The 20,068-nt window shown below is 45.9% G+C and overlaps 1 protein-coding gene across 3 annotated transcripts in view; it reads right to left on the bottom strand.

Annotated features, from left to right (window-relative positions):
• Window positions 1–19,586, bottom strand: part of cpped1 (calcineurin-like phosphoesterase domain containing 1) — a 273,994-nt gene extending 254,408 nt beyond the window's left edge. The window contains exon 1 of one of the 3 annotated variants that reach the window (XM_086000762.1): window positions 19,440–19,586. In XM_086000762.1, the coding sequence (XP_085856888.1) occupies window positions 19,440–19,509 (70 nt within the window). In that variant the 5' untranslated portion in view covers window positions 19,510–19,586. Of the gene's footprint in view, window positions 1–19,153; window positions 19,284–19,439 lie in introns of those variants that run through there. The other 2 variants (XM_086000760.1, XM_086000761.1) reach the window with 2 other exon arrangements.
• Between the last annotated feature and the right edge of the window lie 482 nt (window positions 19,587–20,068).

The raw sequence follows: 20,068 nt of genomic DNA, 5'->3' as shown, positions 1-20,068 counted from the left end.
GCAGGGCCACCAGGTTTCGGTACGATGCGAAGAGGCGAAGACCAGGGACTATTCGACCTGCGAATAATCCCTAAGCGTTCCATTGTTGCGAACTCCGCCTTCGTGACCACTAGCTTGCCAGGTTCGAGGCGCCGGGCCCGCGCGTGGACCGGGGGGCCGGTGGTGGTGATGTGGTGTTCCACACCATGTTTCGTGGCCGTGGTGGAGAACGTGGGCCTGGTCAGGTCTGGAAATTCGCCTAGCAGGCGAGCGAACTCATTCGGAGTCGGGAAAGCGCAGGAGACAGTGCGCAACATGGTGTTACTACGGTGGCAAGGGATAGAGTGAAATGTGGCCGCGTTGATCAGGCGCCGGTTCCTTACATCGACCAGGAGGCCATTGGCTCACAGGAAATCTGCACCGAGAATGGCTTGCGAAACCTTGGCCGTAACGAATTCCCAGAGAAACCGCTGGCCGCTGAAGCACACCTGGACCCGCCGTCTGCCGAAGGTCCGAATAGCTCCGCCATTAGCCGCTTCGAGGGGGAGGCCGTGCCTCCCAGCCTGTACATCAAGAGCTGACGCGGGTAGAATGCTGCACTGCGCTCCGGTGTCGCACAGGAACAGACAACCGGAGAGGGTATCTGTGATGAAGAGCAGCTTGCCTGCATTGCCGATTGCCATCGCGGCCGCGGGGTACCCGTTAGACCCATTCTTCATTGGACGGAGTTGTTTTTTTTTTTTTGAGAGAAGCTGCAGGGAGGGCGGCAACGTCTCGCCTTCGCGCCAAACCGCGCGTGGTAGAAGCACAGTCCCGCCGACTGAGGAGCTGGGGCGGCGTCTGTGGGGAATGGGTGCCTCGTGGCAGCGCAGTGCTGTCGCGTAACTGCGAATATTTTGTCTGCCTCGGCAGCGAGCGCTGCGCAGTCTTCGACCTCGGATCGCGCCAAGGCCGCTTGCACTTGCTCCGGTAATTGGCTGAGGAATAACTCTCTGAAGAGAAAGCATTCTGGTTCGGAGCCGAGGAGTGTGAGCATTTGGCTCATCAGCTCAGAAGGTTTGGAGTCCCCGATCCCGGGCATAGCGAGCAGCCAACGGGCGCGCTCTGATTTCGTGAGCCCGAAAACCTGTAGCAACCGCGCCTTGAGGGTCTCATACTTGCGGTCCGTTGGGGGATTCTCGAGCAGACTGACGATTCGCGAGGCGGTAGAGCCGTCGAGTGCGGAGACCACGGATAAGTATCGGGTCTGATCCTCAACGATGCCTCTCAGGGCGAACTGGGCTTCAACTTGGATGAACCATGAGGTCGCTTGTTGCTCCCAGAACTGCGGCAGCTTCAACGAAACGGCGTTTGCCTCCATGCTGTGTTCCTTTTGCGAAATCCGTTCACAAAAGTCGGGGTCACCAATGTAGGAATGGTCAAATTCCTATCTAGAGATTGAGTTTGACGCAGGCAATCAATCAAAAAGGTTTTTAATGTCAAACTAACGAGTTTAAACAGACTGATGCAAGGCTATGAATACAGGTCTTAACAGGTCGGAGGCTCCACGAGGACTGCCTGGGCGGTCCCGTGGATGGCGTCATGACGTCATCACGTTTTTCCCGCGTTTGGGTTATCACGTGATTAGCGGCATGACGTCATCGCATTTGCCCGCGCTCTCAAAGGGACCGCGCACTGTACATGCAAACAGTATATACAATGGTACAGATTTAGTCTGTAGCTAACACATCGTTAAAGGGAATTATGTACAGTTGTTCAGAGTCCCTCAGTGGCTCTGCCACACTCTCCTTATCCATCCTCCTGGAATGCATCACCTCACATTTGTGTGTGTTAATTTTCACTGGAGATCTATCTTCCCAATTTACTAATTTGTCTGTCTTCCTGAGGTCACTTACAGTTAACGAAACTCCTTATTTTTGTATCACCTACAAATTTTGATAGTCCAGATCATATATATTAAGAGCAAAGGTCCCAGCATTCACCCGATGGACACCGCTGTTTGTATCCCTTCAGTCCAAAATAGATCTATTAATCGCTACTCTCAGTTTTCTGTCCTTTAACCAACTTCCTATACATGATGCCACATTCCCTTTAGTCCTTATGCTAGAATTTTATCAACAACCTCCAATATGGCATCTTTTCAAAAGCTTTTAAAAATCCATATACACATCAACAACAACTTGCATTTATATAGCTCCTGTAACGTAGTAAAACATCCCATATTGGCCCAGTAATTCCGGGCACAACGCGCGAGTACGGATGGGGTACTCACGGGTGTGCCCGGAGGAATTGCCGGTTTTCAGCATGCACAGCGCATGCGCTGAAAACCGGCATTTCCTGTCCTCTGACCCAAGGGGTTAAGAGGCAGAACGCGCGCGCCTGCACAGGCAGCGCGTGCGCAGTAAAATTCTTTTTTTTTCCCCCCCAGAGTTGCGCGCGTGTAAAGGCCTCCGGTCTTTACGCGTCGAAAAACAAGACGTAAGTATTTAGTTTTTCAGGTAAGTGGGCTTTTAGTACAATGTAGAATTTTTTTTTCCACAGGTTTGTTATTTTTAAAGAATTTACAGGATGGTAAGTTTAGTTTTAGACCCTATTTTTTTTTTTTTTTTTTTTTTTCAAAAAATTGATTAATTGTTTAAAACATTTTTTAAAACTTATTTATAGTTAATATAATCAGTGGGATTTTTTTTAAATTTTATTTAAAGTTAAAGTAGTGTTTTGGCAGCCCATACTTTTCATGAGTTTGACAGCTCTTACTGTCAAACTCATGAATGAGTTTCCCCTCCCCTGATTGGCTGCACAGTGCTCACCTGATCCCAGCCGGCACATCGCACTAACTACGCCGCTGGATCAGGTAAGCACATCGCGCCGACATCAGAACCGGGCCTGTGACAGGAAATGCAAGCAGGCCCGGGCTTCAGATGTCGGCGCGCAGGGTGAGTGCAGATCGGGGGCTTGCACGCGCGGCAAGCCCCCGATCCAATTTCAGCGCCAATGCTTCACAAGAGCGTTTTCAAACAAAATTTGATACTGAGCCACATAAGGAAACATTACGACAGGTGACCAAGAGCTTGGTTTTAAGGAGCATCTTAAAAGAGGAGGCAGTAGAGAGGCGGAGAGGTTTAGGGAGGGAATTCCAGAGCTTAGGGCCCAGGCAGCTGAAGGCACAGCCACCAATGGTTGAGCGATTAAAATCGGGGACGTGCGAGAGGCCAGAATTGGAGGAGCAGAGATTTTGGCAGGTTGTAGGAGGTTACAGAGATAGGGAGGGACGAGGCCATGGAGGGATTTGAATACAAGGATGAGAATTTTAAGATCAAAACTTTTGCTTTATCAATACACTCAGTTATTTCTTCAAAGAAATCATAGATTAATTATAATAGATGATATAAATTATCTACAAGGAATAGTTAAGATTGGCTGATAAGCATTTTAAACACTTTTCAAAAGATTACTTAAGTGCCTCCATAACTGTAGTTCTTGTCCAGTGGATTTATTTTTGTTCAAATAATTTAAGAAAGAAAGACTTGCATTTCTATAGCCCCTTTCATGACCACCGGACGTCTTTACAGCCAATGAAGTACTTTTTGAAGTGTAGTCACTGTTGTAATGTGGGAATTTAGATCATTTCTTATAAAGATTATGTTGTTACTGACACTAGTCCAGATTCTCAGTTATTATGCTTGTACAGAATATTTTCAACAGGAACAAATAGAAGAAACCACAGAAAGAATAATTATATATATATATTCCAAATAGGCATTCCTGGAGGTTTGATCACGTACCATCTGCAAATGTTATTGCATTTACTTTATGAAAGTTGGGCCCCCTGTGGTTGAATATCTTTGCTCGTGGCTTTGCGCCAGCAGCTGTTATGCAAGAAGTTCCGAGAATCAGGAGGCCAACCGGGAGCAGGGAGAGAAGGAAAGCCGAGAGCAGAGAGTAACCAGAGGTTGGAGAAACTTTGGAGTCGATATTAATCTCGCCCCCCCGCCACCCACGATGGGTTATGAATGACCACATAATCTGCTATTGGAGGTGTTGGTTGAGGGAGGAATGTTGGCCAGGATGACAGAGGAACTTGTTAAATCTATCGGAGCAGGCAAATGGGACCTTGGTATAATGTTTCATTCAAAGAATGGCACCAGTGCAGCACTCTCAGTACTGCATTTAAGTGGCTGCTTAAATGACATGCTGAAATTTGTTGTGGGGCTTGAAACCACAATTGTCCGACTCGGAAGCGAGTATGCTAGCAACTGAGCCAAGTTGACAACACAGGAAGAACAAATAACAAGTTTGTGAAAATATTCCCTTATTAAGGGGCAAGTACTTAGAACAAAATATCAGCTATACCTCTTCAGCTTGGCCAATTCCATAAAACAAGCACACAGATCCTAATTTAATGACAGTAAGTGAGAATCACGCACCACAATTCGATGCTGTTATGTCCGTATATCTTAATGTTGTGTCCTTCAATAATCAGACAACAGACTGCAGGGAACGATTCAACAGGTGTTTACTGAATGAGGGTTACTCTAGAACTAATTGTACAGATCACTACTCAGGATTTATATACAGGTGTGGTCACTGCCGGTACTACAGTATACAGGAGCTGTAAAAAGTAGTTCTCTCCCTTAAGGTATATATATACACATTACAATTCCTCCCCTTTTAGATTAACAGTACCATAATACTCATTTAACAATTAACATTTTTAATATACAATGTCATATGAAAATAGTCCATTCACATATTCAGTCTCTGGGGAGCCTTCCTGATTCTTTCTGGATAAGGCCTTTCCCGAGTGTCTCGCTCTTGGTGCGGAGGCGATTCTAGCACCCTGTCGTCAGTTGATTCATCAGCTTCCAATCCTATTGTTTCTGAGGTAGATGCGACCTGTACGTCGGGTTCCTCACCAGGTACGTATGGCCGAGACATGGGGTTGACTCGTTCCTGTGACTCTAGGATCTGGTCAGCATGGCGTCTCACAATGTTCTCCCCAACATCCACTGTGTACATTAGTGGCCCCTGCCGTGTGCATATCGTTCCTGGTTGCCATTTCTCTGTTCGGTAGTCGCGGGCCAAGACTGGTTGCCCTACATTGAAGCTCCTTGTCGGCTTCTCATTGATGTGCTGGAATTGCTTACTCTCAACATCTCTTCGTACATTTGGTCTGAGCAAATCCAGACGAGATCTCAACCTTCGGTTAAAGAACATCATGGCCGGGGCCTGGTTGGTGACTGCATGTGTCGCATTTCTGTAGGCTAACAGGAAATTGTCCACCTTATGCTGCAGTGGAATGTCGTCATCGCACATGGCCTTTACTGCTTTTTTAAAGGTTTGTACGAACCTCTCAACCAATCCATATGTGGCTGGATGAGACGGGGCGGATGTGTAATGCCTTACCCCATTCCTTTTCATAAATCTTCGAAACTCTTCGGACGCAAACTGTGGTCCGTTATCAGAGCAAATTTGCTCTGGCAAGCCGTTCCTGGCAAAAATGGTCCGTAGGACTGCAATAGTTTTCTCCGTGGTGGTGGAGGACATTTTGATCACCTCAGGCCATTTCGAGTGCACATCCACGGCTATTAAAAACATTGAGTCCATGAATGGACCAGCAAAATCAATATGCACCCGTTGCCATGGAGATGAGGGCCACTCCCATGGGTGTAGAGGGGCATGTGGTGATGCATTTTGAACCTTCTGGCATCCTGAGCAGCTCTTTGTCAGGTCCTCGATTTGCTGATCGATCCCCGGCCACCACACATAAGCCCTAGCAAGGCTTTTCATTTTCACCCCTCCCAGATGACCTCCGTGAAGCTCATTGAGCACTCTCTCCCTTAACTTGGGTGGAATTACCACTCGAGATCCACACATCAAGGTCCCCTGGCATACTGACAGCTGTTCTCTTCTGGATGAGAATGCTGGCAACAGTGAGTCGCCATGTGCTGGCCATCCCTTCACCGCCAAATCATATACCCGAGACAGTGTCGGGTCATTTCGGGTCTCCTTCTCTATACCAGCGTTAGTTACTGGCAAGCATTCAATTATAGTCGAATGAAATATTTCGACAGGATCCACTGCTGGTGCTTCCTCCGCAGTGGCAGGCGTGACAGCCCATCGGCGTTTCCATGCTGTTTCGTGCCCTTATACTCAATTTCATATTGGTGCGCCCCTAGAAAAAGGGACCATCTTTGTAGCCGTTGCGAAGTCATCACCGGAACGCCCTTCTTTGGGTTAAAGATGGAGACAAGTGGTTGGTGGTCAGTCAGCAAGGTGAACTTCTGCCCGTGCAGATAGTGATTGAACTTTTTCACTCCCCACACTAGGCTGAGGGCCTCCCTGTCAATCTGGGCATAGTTACGCTCGGCTGAGGTTAGTGACCGAGACGCAAAGGCTGCTGGCCTCTCCGAGCCGTCCGGGAATTTGTGCGATAGCACCGCTCCAATGCCATAGGGTGATGCATCACACGCCAACCGAATTGGTAGTGCTGGGTTGAAATGAGCCAACACCTCTTTTGATGTGATCAATGCTTTGCTCTCCTGGAAAGCTCGTTTACATTCGCCACTCCACTTCCATGGTACCCCCGTTTGCAGTAGGGTGTTCAGTGGGTGTAGTACGGTAGACAAATTCGGCAAGAACTTACGGTAGTAGTTCACCAGCCTGAGGAACGACCTCAGTTGTGACACATTTTCCGGTGCTGGAGCCTTGACTACTGCCTCAATCTTTTCAGGGGACTTATGTAACCCCTCTTTATCAATAACGTGGCCACAATACGAGATCTGCTTCTGGAAAAACTCGCATTTGTGGCGATTAGCTCGGAGCCCATATTCCTTCAATCTAGTGAGCACCTGCTCCAGGTTGGCGAGGTAATCACTGTCATTTTCGCCCGTGACCAGGATGTCGTCCAAATAACACTGGGTCCCTGGAATCCCTTGCAGGACTTGTTCCATTGCCTTTTGCCAAATAGCCGGAGCTGATGCTACCCCGAACACCAGCCGGTTGTATTGGTAGAGACCTTTATGAGTGTTGATCGTGAGGTACTGTTTCGAGGCTTCTTCTACCTCCATTTGCAGGTACGCCTGGGCCAGATCAATCTTAGTGAAGCGTTTCCCTCCAGATAGCGAGGCGAAAATATCTTCAATCCGCGGAAGCGGATATTGTACAGTGTGAAGGACTGGGTTCACTGTCACCTTAAAGTCCCCACAGATGCGAACCTTCTTTGGTTCCCCAGGCGTATTACTCAACGACCTCTTCATTACAGGAACGATGGGTGTAGCCCACTCGCTCCAGTCCACTTTGGACAGTAGTCCTGAACGTTCCAAACCTTCCAGCTCTGCTTCGACGGCTGGGCGGATCGCATAAGTTACCAGTCTGGCCTTAAAAAACTTTGGGCTTGCATTTTCCTCTATTTTGATCGTCGCTGTTATGCCTTTTAGTGTTCCGAGTCCCTGCTGGAACACTTCTTGTGCGTCAGTTAGCATTTTTGACAGTCGTCCAGGTGTGACGTCGTCATCCTTTTTGGCATCTACAGTCAGTGCATGTATGGAATGCCAATCTAGCTGTATCGTCCGGATCCATTCACATCCTAGTAGTGGTGGTCCTCCATCTGGCAATACATATAGGTCCATTTTTGGTGTTTCCTTACCGTTATATATAACGTTCACCCTTATTTTTCCTTTGTGGTAGACTTTTTGCCCCGTGTACGTCTTCAAGACAATCTTTGTATCTCTCAAGGGTATATGTGAGAATAGCCGCTTGTAGTCCCTTCGGTTTATGACTGTTAGGGCTGATCCTGTGTCCAATTCCATTTTCACTTGGACTCCTGCTATCTTGAGCGTGACCCAGATAGTTTGGTGATCCTCTGTTTTGATCACATTATGTAGTTTCAGACAACCCAGCTCCTTGCTTCCGGAGTCTGTATCACTCTTCTGTTCGTCTGAACTACTCTCCGTCACCTTATGTACCTTCTTGTACTTCTCCTGTGGAGATTTCTTACTGCTGGTTTTCTTTCCCGACCTGCAGACTCTTGCTATGTGTCCTACTCTTCCACACTGTCTGCACACTTTGTCCTTGAACCAGCAATCATTATGGTCATCTGTTGTTCTGCCGCAGCGATAGCACTTCACTGTTCCGTATGACATTTCATTTGTGCCATATTCTTACGGTCTCCGTTGTAACTCTGCAGCGCCCCGTGCTGCTGCTTCGTGTGATACTGCAATGCTGAACGCCTTGTCCAGCAGAAGATCCTTTTCTGATGAAACCCAGAAATGGCTTCTTTCACTTTGAAGCCCGCACACAAACTTGTCCCTTAAAGTATCTGCTAGTCCCGTTCCAAACTGGCAGTGTTTCGATAGCTTGCGCAGTTCCGTTAAATACTCAGCATTACTTTCATCTTTATGCTGGTTCCTTTTGTGAAACTTAAATCTTTCTGCTATCAGCAGCGGTGTGGGGTTTAAGTGGTCCTGTAGATTGACACTATGTTTTCAAATTCCTTTTCTACTGGCTTCTCTGGGGTTAATAGGTTTCGTAGTAAGCCATATGTTTTTGCACCCATTGAATTCAACAATACCAGTGCTTTCTTGTCATCTGGCACTTCATTCGCCTTGCAGTATACTTCTATGCGTTCGACATATGTCGTCCAATCTTCGACTTCATTGTCGAACGCTGTGATACTGCCACTCTTCGGCATTTTTGGGTGTGGTTAGACTGGCTTAAAATGGCACTTTCCTTTCTTCCCCGCTGCGGCTTAAAATGGCCTCTCCCGCACTGCTGCCAACGCCGCTCTCGGGGGTCCTCATGGCAAATGGCGACGCCCTGTGGGTTTCGTGTGCTGCTCCTGCGCTGCTGCCAATGCCGCTCTCTGCGGTCCTTGTGGCAATGCCTCGCGTTTTCCTGCACGCCTCTCCCCCATTGACGCTGCTCGGCCCTTGACCACCAGCTGCGCTCTGCTCTCTCTCGTCTCTCTCCCCCGTTGACGCCGCTCGGTCCTGAACACCGGCTGCGCCCTGCCCTCTCTCTCTCCCCCGTCGACGCTGCTCAGCCTTTTTCTGTGCCGCTCGGTCGGGCTCTTGCCGCTGCTGTCCGGGAAGGGTCTGCGCAGTACCTGTTGCCAGCCCGTTTTGCTGGACCACCGTGACTGGAAAGCCAAGCCTGGCTCTCGACAGCCTCCCCTGCGATACTCAAATCTCCACTGGATGACTGGGCGGTTGCCCATGGTCGACGCCCGTGCTTCTGGACTCGACCTCCTTCCACTGTTCTCCAGGAGCGAATCCCTGGGAGGTGATGCAGAGTTGCAGGTAGGTTCAAATCTGCGTCGTCGCCAATGTTATGTCCGTGTATCTTAATGTTGTGTCCTTCAATAATCAGACAACAGACTGCAGGGAATGATTCAACAGGTGTTTACTGAATGAGGGTTACTCTAGAACTATACAGATCACTACTCAGGGTTTATATACAGGTGTGGTCACTGCCGGTACTACAGTATACAGGAGCTGTAAAAAGTAGTTCTCTCCCTTAATTAAGGTATATATACATTACAGATGCATGGTTCAACTGAATTCCCACAGCAAGGTGCAACCCTTACTTGAGCAATAAATATGTTGTTTTTTCTTCTCACACTTAAAAAAAGGTAAGTCTGTGATATAAGTTAATCGAGTTTTTTAAATTATTTCCACTGATACAACAACGTGACATCAACATGGAGTTTACGGATATAAAAAAGACTAACCAAAGTATCAAAAACATACAATTGTTACACGTACAACAGATGAGAAAATAGCAAATGTATCACCATTCTAAGGATGACCATAATCCACTCATTACTTCAGTGCCTTAGCCTCACTTGTGGAAACACTTATGCCTCATCAGTGGCTCTGACATTCTACTTCCACTTTTGCAACTACTCGTAACTATTGCTTGTGAATTAAAGACAATAGAATCATAAAATTGTTAATAAGCACAGGAGGTGGCCATCCAGTCTATCGTCCCTCTGCCAGTACTCGCTATTTAATAAGAGTCTCTCTACTCTACTCTACTCTCGTTTCCCTGGCTTTCCCCCATATCCTTTTATTCCATTTATATGTAACAAGCAAATGGTACAAAAAGCCAGTCTTCAGCCAATTCGAGTCACTCCATGTGATATCAAGAAATGGCTGAGCGCACTGGATACAGTAAAGGCTGTGGGCCCTGACAACATCCCAGCTGTCGTGCTGAAGACTTGTGCTCCAGAACTAGCCGCGCCTCTAGCCAAGCTGTTCCAGTACAGCTACAACACTGGCATCTACCCAACAATGTGGAAAACTGCCCAATTATGTCCTGTCCACAAAAAGCAGGACAAATCCAACCCAGCCAATTACTGCCAATCAGTCTACTCTCAATCATTAGCAAAGTGATGGAAGGTGTCATCGACAGTGCTATCAAGCGGCATTTTCTCACCAATACCCTGCTCACCGATTCTCTGTTTGGATTCTGCCAGGACCACTCAGCTCCAAACCCCATTACAGCCTTAATCCAAACATGGATAAAAGAGCTAAATTGCAGGGGGGAAGTGACAGTGGTTCACCATGTGTACCGTGGCTGCAGTGTGTATCATCTACAAGATGCACTGCAGCAACTCGCCAAGGCTACCTCGACAGCACCTCCCAAACCCACTACCTCTACCACCTAGAAGGACAAGGGCAGCAGGTGCATGGGAACACCACCACCTCCAAGTTCCCCTCCAAGTTACACACCATCCTGACTTGGTATCAAGGCAGCATTTGACCGAGTGTGGCATCAAGGAGCCCTAGTAAAACTGAAGTCAATGGGAATCGGGGGGGGTGGGGGCAGAAAAAAAAAAAAAAAAAAAAAAAAAAAAAAAAAAAAAAAAAAAAAAAAAAAAAAAAAAATCGCTCCACTGGCTGGAGCCATACCTAGCACAGAGGAGGATGGTTGTGGTGGTTGGCGGTCAATCATCTTGGCCCCAGGATATCGCTGCAGGAGTTCCTCAGGGCAGTGTCCTAGGCCCAACCATCTTCAGCTGCTTCATCAATGACCTTCCCTCAATCATATGGTCAGAAATGGGGATGTTCGCTGATGATTGCAGTGTTCAGTTCCATTCACAACTCCTCAAATAATGAAGCAGTCCATGCCCGCATGCAGCAAGACCTGGGTGACATTCAGGCTTGGGCTGATAAGTGGCAGATAACATTCGCGCCACACAAGTGCCAGGCAATGACTATCTCCAACAAGAGAGAGTCTAACCACTTCCCCTTGACATTCAGCGGCATTACCATCGCCGAATCCCCCACCATCAACATCCTGGGGGGTCACCATTGACCAGAAACTTAACTGGACCAGCCACATAAATACTGTGGCCACAAGAGCAGGTCAGGGGCTGTGTATTCTGCAGCGAGTGTCTCACCTCCTGACTCCCCAAAGTCTCTCCACCATCTACAAGGCGCAAGTAAGGAGTGTGATGGAATACTCTCCACTTGCCTGGATGAGTGCAGCTCCAACAACACTCAAGGATTTTGACACCATCCAGGACAAAGCAGCCCGCTTGATTGGCACCCCATCCACCACCTTAAACATTCACTCCCTCCACCACCGGTGCACCGTGGCTGCAGTGCATACCATCTACAAGATGCACTGCAGCAACTCGCCAAGGCTACTTCGACAGCACCTCCCAAACCCTCGACCTCTACCACCTAGAAGGACAAGGGCAGCAGGTGCATGGGAACACCACCACCTCCAGGTTCCCCTCCAAGTCACACACCATCCTGACTTGGAAGTATATCGCCTATCCTTCATAGTCACTGGGTCAAAATCCTGGAACTTCCTAACAGCACTGTGGGAGTACCTTCACCACACGGACTGCAGCGGTTCAAGAAGGCGGCTCACCACCACTTTCTCAAGGGCAATTAAGGATGGGCAATAAATTGCCAGCAACGCCCACATACCAGGAACGAATAAATAAAAAATTATGTTAGTGAAATATCAAATGGTATTCTCCCTGGCATGGTATTACTGCAACTGAGAATGGAATTGTTTTCACATCCCAAGACTACAATAGCTTAATACTCATGAGACTCACTACTGTAAGCTATTTGAATTGTACGATACAGGGTAGTTCTACAAATATCTATTGGGGACATTTTTATGCACAAAATTGCTGTGTCTTTGAAACAAAGAACATTAAAAGCCCACAGAGAAACTGGTTAAATGTAAACACATTTCTAATTATTAAAATATACATTTGAACATTCCATTTATAGAAATAATAATTGCTTATACAGCATAAACATAAAGTGAAATGTCGAGATTCACATTCAGACAACCTTGGCAAATAACTGACCAGTGGAGCAATCAAATTGAAGAAAATGTACTCATGTCGAGAAAGCATGTAAAAAACCCAAATACAACTCACATGGGACACTGTTAAGGACCCTTAGCTCAATAAATTATATTAAAAAAGTCATGTCCCTTCACCTTCCCGTTTTTTCCCAAATCAGCCAATTGAAAGGAATAATATGGATTTATAAAACCATTTTTAGTTTGCAGCCAACAGATTTATAATGTAAATATATTCTACAGAACACATTCTATGTAAAGATTTTTTCTAGTCTCCCCTTGATTTCTTTTTGTGATTATCTTAAATTTGTGCCCTCTCATGTCAAGGATATTTAGGGGGGGTGGGGGAGGTTGCGAGGAGGACAGGCTGGCCAAGACAGAGAGCCGCTGATGCAATCTCGTACAGCCAGAGGGGTGCACTTGATGACTCATCCTTATCTCAGTGGGTCGGTTAGCCTGTTCCTTGGCACACCATTTATGGAGTCTCGGTTTGATTTTGGAAAGTTTCAAAGAAATTCAGACTTTTAATTGCCAGTCTACCGCAGTAAAGCAGGAAGGTGGGATGAGGCTGCAGCAGTCTCCCATCAAGTAAGCAGTGTCTTTTCACAGCATTACAGTTTGCTACTAGACCAGATGATCCATGTCTGAACTGATATCTGCACCGACGCCTCAGCGCCCCTTTTCTCCCGCGTGCTATATAACTGACGTGACTGTGACATTTGGTGTTCAATACTTGTGAAGGAATGGAACGTAACGTTGATCCCGTGTAAGGAACAAGTAGAGCCGGGCAAAAGAAAAAGAAGGAATACGATCCTCCATACTTGGACATGGGAGTCACATCTACTGGATCTGGCGAAGACCCTCGCCTGCAATGTGTTGTTTGTGCTAAAGTTCTTGCTCAGGTTAGCATGAAACCGAGCAATCTAAAACCCTACTTAGAAACCAAACATCCTGTCCTTAAAGGTAAACCATGAGATTTTTTTTTTCCAAACAAAAGCTCTTTCAATTGGAAGGACAGATGAAGGTAATTGAAGAAGCAGTGGCTGTCTTGTGGTAAGGTTTTGGCAAGACTGAGGGAGGAGTGCTGCATGTTAATGACTGACACTGAATCCCCCTTCATCACTTCCTCAGCCAGCACTTCCAAGTTTTACTGGGCTATTTGGCCAACATATTATGCCTATCGGGAAAGATTGAACAGGCTGGGGCTCTTTTCGCTCGAGGGCTGAGCTGTTCGAGGTCTTTAAGATTATCAAAGTGTTTAATAGGGTAGACATAGAGAAAATGTTTCCACTTGTAGGGGGGTCCAGAGCTAGGGGCCATAAATATAAGACAGTCACTAATAAATCCAATAGGGAATTCAGGAGAAACTTCTTTACCCAGAGAGTGGTTAGAATGCAGAACTGACTAGCATAGATGCATTTAAGGGGAAGCTAGATAAGCACATGAGAAAGAAATTGAAGGATATGTTACTGGGGTTAGATGAAGAAGGGTGGGAGGAGGCTCGTGTGGAGCATAAACACCAGCATAGACCTGTGGGGCTGAATGCCCTGTTTTGGTGCTGTACATTCCATGTAACTAAACCATTCTTTGCAAGAACTATAACATTTTCATCATGCACGAAAAAGTAGAGAGCTTTGGCAAACACTTTTGCTAAGGAATAGCTATGTGCTGCAAGACAATGCAACTACATTCCCGTCATTGTCTTTTATTACTATGGACTGTGAAATGTCAGTCCAAGAAGTTAAGAGATTCAGAAGCATTCGTCTCGGCTTTGTACAAAATTCAGTGAACGGGCCGGAATTTGCTGGAGCAGGGCATCTCAAGGCCCGCCCGGCTAGTTAGACTTTTTCCTGCACCCTTCAGCTCAAAAATGCTTTGCCCTGAAAGTTGTTGGAATGGAGCTAATAGTGGCGCGCAGCGAGAGCAACGGGGCATCTGGGACTTCGGTTGACGACGGGACCAACAATCCATCTCCTTAACCAATGAGATTAAAGGATTGAGAAATAAACAGAGGAAGGACTGAGAAGGCGGGTGAACCAGAGTGGGCGAATTCAATGTCAAATCAGGTACAGAAAGAGAAATAAAGAGGGAAAGAAAGATTGGATTGAGAGAAAAGTAATTTTTTTAATTTAACATTTGTAAAATCTCCAACAATTCACTACCTGAAGGAATGAGACGCCACACTTTTAATTGTTCACATTCTGGGCCAGAGAGTCTGATTGGCAGTCATCAATGATCATCACGCCATTAAAAGCGTACTTATGCTATTATTTACTGGTTAACTTTCTGTGGAGAGTTCAATGGAAATTAATATACAAAAACAGCAACTTCATGAAACTTGCGGGGAGGTTAAGGGCAAGATGCCATTTTCGCGAAGCTAATAGCGGAGCGGTGCAAATCGGCCAGCAACTTGTGGCGATTCGCAATTCACGGGGTATCTCTTCCTCGCCACAGGTTGCTGCTGACTTGCACATTAATAACGGCGTGCGTTGTTCACACCAATATTTTGCTGAGCGACAAATGAATTGCAGGATTTCACCGGCGTGACATTCCCTCCATGACACTCTGGTTCACTCTTCCAGCAACCCTACCACCCGCTCTCTTTCCCCTGCTACCATCCCGTGCAAGGGCAGGCGATGCTAAACCTGCCCACACCACTATCCAGGCCCCCAAACACGCCTTCCAGATGAGATAGCAATTTACGTGTACCTCCTCCAACCTAATATACTGTGTTCACTACTCAGTCCTCTGCACTGGGGAAACCAAATGTAGATCAGCAAATACTCCTATTCTATCTGTAAGAGCAACCCAAACCACCCCGTCACTTGCCATTTGAAATCCCTATCCCGCTCCGATCTCTCCGCCTTTGGCTAATGTTCCAATGAGGGCCTTGAGGAGCTGTACCTCATCTTCCTACTGGGCACTTTGCAGTCCTCCGGCCTCGATAGTTTTTTTTATAACTTTAGACCTTAATTATAGCTCACACGTTCTCTTCTTTAGGATAAGTTGGCACTTGGGGTGGGGACCCTCCATCAGAACATCGCGATGGTCAGGTGGTTTTCACCCTTGGTGGACCTGGTTTTCTGCCGCTGAAATCCTGCTCCGCTTTGCCAGTTTTTCCATGCTTCCCATTCTACTGTCTATTCCCCCTTTAACTATTCTGACACTTGCTGTGTCTTGTAAAGGTATTTTATTTCTTTGATTTCTCTCCCTATCCCTCTTTTTGTTTCCTGCATGTATCACTTCTGCTATTTATCCTCTTTGAAAGGATTTTTACTTGTTCTAGCCCCTTTGGGGCTATCCCGGATCAGGCGTATTTCTAAGATGTTCACCTTCAACTAAAGTTTGAGGTAGCCGAATCCTAAAGACACTTAACTGGGTCTAAAGGTCTGGGCTATCTCTCCCTAAAGGAAAGAAACAACCCGAGAACATTACCGTCCTCCAGATAGCACTTTTAATAAGTTTAGCCAGACAGTAAAGTCACGGATATTATGAGGGTCCAGAGATTTCCTTCAGAAATTGTAACTCTTCACCAAAGAGTGTACAAAGATTGGGTTCGCGAGTTGTTGATACAGAAGACTTATGAGACAATTCTAAAAATATATAGATTTATTTAAAAAACCGACATGCAATTTACCGTTGGTGAATCAATCAATCGCAATGTTAACAGTTTTAAAGAGAAAAATACAATCTTATTCTTAACAGAGAATCCTACTTATAAATCTTAACTTCGCTACAGTATTACCGTTCTTAAACTTATCTATTACAGGATATCCATCAATTCTCAAGGTAGCAGTTACCTTCAATCCCCGAGGTACAAAAGAGTGAAGAACTACAGAGCCGCCCCTGTAGTCGAGAATCGCTTTGCCCGATTAAAACGAGTCTACTTTTCTCATTCGAGATTCCAATATTTATACCCCATTTTCAGTTGTTTTTCATAAGGTTTCTGTTAATCCAAGTTAATTATCACTCCCATCTTTTAGCTAACCTACTGAAATTCTTACTGCCACATCATTAATAGCTATTGGGAGTTTACCATATGTGGGCAAAGGGCAGATGTACCTTACATCATGTCATTCTCAAGAGGTTTTAATCAAGATCATTCATCCAGGGCTGACCATTGTTTTATTTTAATAAGGTTACCCACTCGGAGCCACCCATTCTTCTGTTTCAATAAGGTTACTGATTCAGGGTTAACAACTTGTCCTATTTCAATAGCCAGAATTCTTTCATAGCTATTACATAGTTAGGTTTCTAAATTTCCAAACCCAGTTTGTCATGTTCCAAAGAATTTATAAGGTAGAGTTCCTTATAAGGTACTCTTCAGGGTTAACCACTGTCTTATCTCAACGAGGACAGAATTCTTTCAGAAGGTAGGATTTCCAAATCCAGCTTGCCATGCCTTCCTTTAAAAAAGTTATATAGTGTATTTTTCTAAAAAGGCTATAGTGTATTTATCTTATATAGTATATATTTCTAAAAAGGTTATATAGTAGAATTCCTTCACATGTTCTCCACTTAAGCACCGTACAGGTCATTCTCTTTCTTTTCCTGTGTGGTCATTGTGTGCTTTTCTTCTACTTTATCCCTTCCTTTTTTCCCCTTGTTCTGTTCCTTTTTAAATGCTCTTCTTCTATAACACCCAAAAACGACAGACTTGAGTTCTCTCGACAGATGCTGCCTAACTTGCTGAGTGTCTCCAGCATTGTGGTTTTGTTAAAGCTAATAGGACATTGAACTACATAGCCACAGAGGTGAATACAAGCCAGAGGAGGTAACAATCAAACTGTAGAGTGCCTTGGTCAGACCGCATCTTGAATGCTGCATCCAGTTCCCATCACCAAGAAACAAAAGAGAGACATTCAAGCACTGAAGACAAAGCACAGAAGAGCCACAAGACTAGTTACTAGTGTCAGAGGTCAGAATACAAGGACTAGGGCTTTCAGCTTGGAAAGGAAATGTCTGAGGGGTAATGATATAGAGGTATGCAAGATTGTTAATGAAAAACTTAACCTAGAATATTAATGTACATTAGACTGAGAGTAGAACAAGGTGGCACAAGTTCAAACTTGTAAAAGATAACTTTCGGGCTGGCATCAGGAAATTCTTCTTCAGAGAGTGATCAACATGCAGAATAAATCCAAATTTTCAGTTATATTTTAAAAAGCAATAGAACGAACCACTATTTTAATGCTAAAAACAACTATTTTCTCAAGCTAATTAAAGTAATGGCTGAGGTTCCAGACTCTCAGCAATCTATTACTTTGTATATTATCACTCCGCCCACACTCCTTCCACCAGATACACATCGCTCGTTCCCAAGTGTGAACCCAATCATGAAAAATGCACTTTCCCCTTTCAATAGAGGTGCACCCTACCCAGGCTGCTCTGTGCAGCAGAATAGGCCCGATCTCTATTTGAGGAGTTCAGTATTCAGGCACAGCGGAGGCTCACTGCCTGTCAGCGGAGAGGAGGGTACACATCTGAGTACTTTTATTCCTGCAGACTTTGCAACAACAGTTACTCTCAGGCTCAGTTCTCACTCCAATGTTTAATGCTTTACTCTCCCAAACTCATAATAGTTTGGTCTCTCACTCTCCTTATTCTCTATCCCAAAGGTCACATCAAATGTCATGTGACCAAACATTGAGATCAAACCTCCAGGAATATGTCCAGCCAGAGGTGGTAGCCCTACTTCTGCCGTGTAGCCATCTCTTGTTTTCAACTTAAGCACTCATAGGTCATTCTATTTCTTGTTGATGTGTGTTTTTCCTGCTCCTTCCCTTTTGTTAAAAAAGGTTCATCTGTAATATCTTCCCGTTTTGATCAAAGGTCCACACCTGAAACCTCAACTTGTCTGTTCTTTCCACTAATGCTGACTGTTTCCAGCAGTTTGTTTTTGTTCCCGACACCAGGATTCAGCATAGCAGCGATCTTGTACCGATTTTCCAGCAGTCTCCTGGATTTTCCAAGTCTCCCAGAATGGAGAATACATCTCCCGGGCACTGCAGCTAGCAGCCCAGGAGATCACAGCACAAAAGGCGGTCATTCAGCCCAACGTGCCTGTGCTAATTAGTCCCACTTCCCATCTCCTTCCCCTAAGCCCTGCAACTTTTTCTTTTTAAGTATTGATCCAATTCCTTTCTGAAAGTCACTATTGAATCTGCTTCCACCACCCTTTCAGGCAGTGCATTCCAGATCATAACAACTCGCTGTGTAAAAAAAAAAGTTCTCCCTCCGGCTCTTTTTCCATTACCATTACTATTAGTTATGGTGCAATTACAGTGAGTTACTATTAGTTACTGGTGGAATCGAAGATCCTCCCACCTTCGGTTTCTCCTCTTCCCAGGTTGCCTCCTGTTAATCAGAACTTCTCTCACAGCGGCTGCTGGCGCAAAACCGCAAGCAAAGATATTCAACCACGGGGGCTCAACCGTTTATAAAATAAATGCAGGTGTTACGTGATCAAAACTGCAGGAATGCCTCCAACCAGAGTTGGCAACCCGAATCCATCAGTTTGATGGCAAGTGTATTGATCAAAGCTCACTTTTCCTATCATTAATTCCAATGCACCAACATGGATCTTCGCAGACCTGGTGCAAACTCGGTGGCTACACTTGGCGCCGCTAACTGCCTGGGAGACTGCGCAGTGGGTTGTTGTAGGATTCTTCGCTGGCCCACTCGGGAGAAGAGAAACAACTTCCTGGTCCTGCATAACTAACTTTGCAGGCTGATATTTGCAATCCAATATGGAAACAGCCGAATAAAACCTTGTACCAAATGGAGTCGTATCCCCATGCCCCGCGCATTTATATATTTTTTGCTGCTCGAGTTAGACTACCTCACAACCTTTTCAATGCAGGCTTACGGGAGGGCGGTCCGCAGCTCTGAGGCACCTTTACCCCCACCACCCTGTCGAGCGATGAGGCCACAACAGCTCAACCCCGGAGACCCGTCACGGGGTTCTAGAACGCGGCCCGGTGGGAGAACCCCGGGAGACACGTCACCGGGTTCTAGAACGCGGCCCGGTGGGAGAACCCCGGGAGACACGTCACCGGGTTCTAGAACGCGGCCCGGTGGGAGAACCCCGGGAGACACGTCACGGTCGGGACTGCCTCGCGCGGTACCTTTGCTGAATCCCTCGAAACGCCGATACTGGGCTTTGCGGAAAATAGATGTCTCCGTCCCTGCAGCCATGTCGCCTATTCTCCAATGATCCGGTGTGAAACCGATTCGATATGACTTGTGTTCTCAATTGGTCCGACTGGGGGCGGGCGAGGGCGCAGTCCGGGTTTAATTTGTCTCGCGTTTGAATAAGGTGTTTGCAGGCGGTGGCCAAGTCTTCCTCATTTTATGTTTCAGTGAACTAAACAACGGCCCGTGCAGGCTCTCCTGTTTATGAATGGCCTATTTCTAGCTTGTTCAAATTGATTTGTAATTGTTTTCACTGTTCCTGCTTCTAAATATCACCCTTGGCATATCCTTGCATTTTGTAGCTCTTGACAGTGCACGTCTTTGGTGCTGCTTTCTCAAAAAGTTTTGTAGCTCTTGTACTTTGTATAACAAAGGAAACGTATCTGCACATGAGCTATATAAAATAGATCATATGTCCCATTTCACTGCATATTCAATTAAAGAGTTGCTTTGATACAATGAATAATGCTGGAGTCACTGCAGAACTGTTCATGGATTTTTTCTTAAACTAGCTGAAGGATAGGAAACAACCAGTTCTTTTTAGAGCAGCGAATACAGTATA

Source organism: Somniosus microcephalus, chromosome 11, assembly GCF_052327205.1.
Source record: "Somniosus microcephalus isolate GS21.2 chromosome 11, FLI_Smic_1.0, whole genome shotgun sequence".
In the NCBI taxonomy this organism is placed as follows: Eukaryota; Metazoa; Chordata; class Chondrichthyes; order Squaliformes; family Somniosidae; genus Somniosus; species Somniosus microcephalus.
The sequence above is the reverse complement of the archived record's forward strand: the minus strand, read 5'-3'. Positions and strand labels throughout refer to the sequence as shown.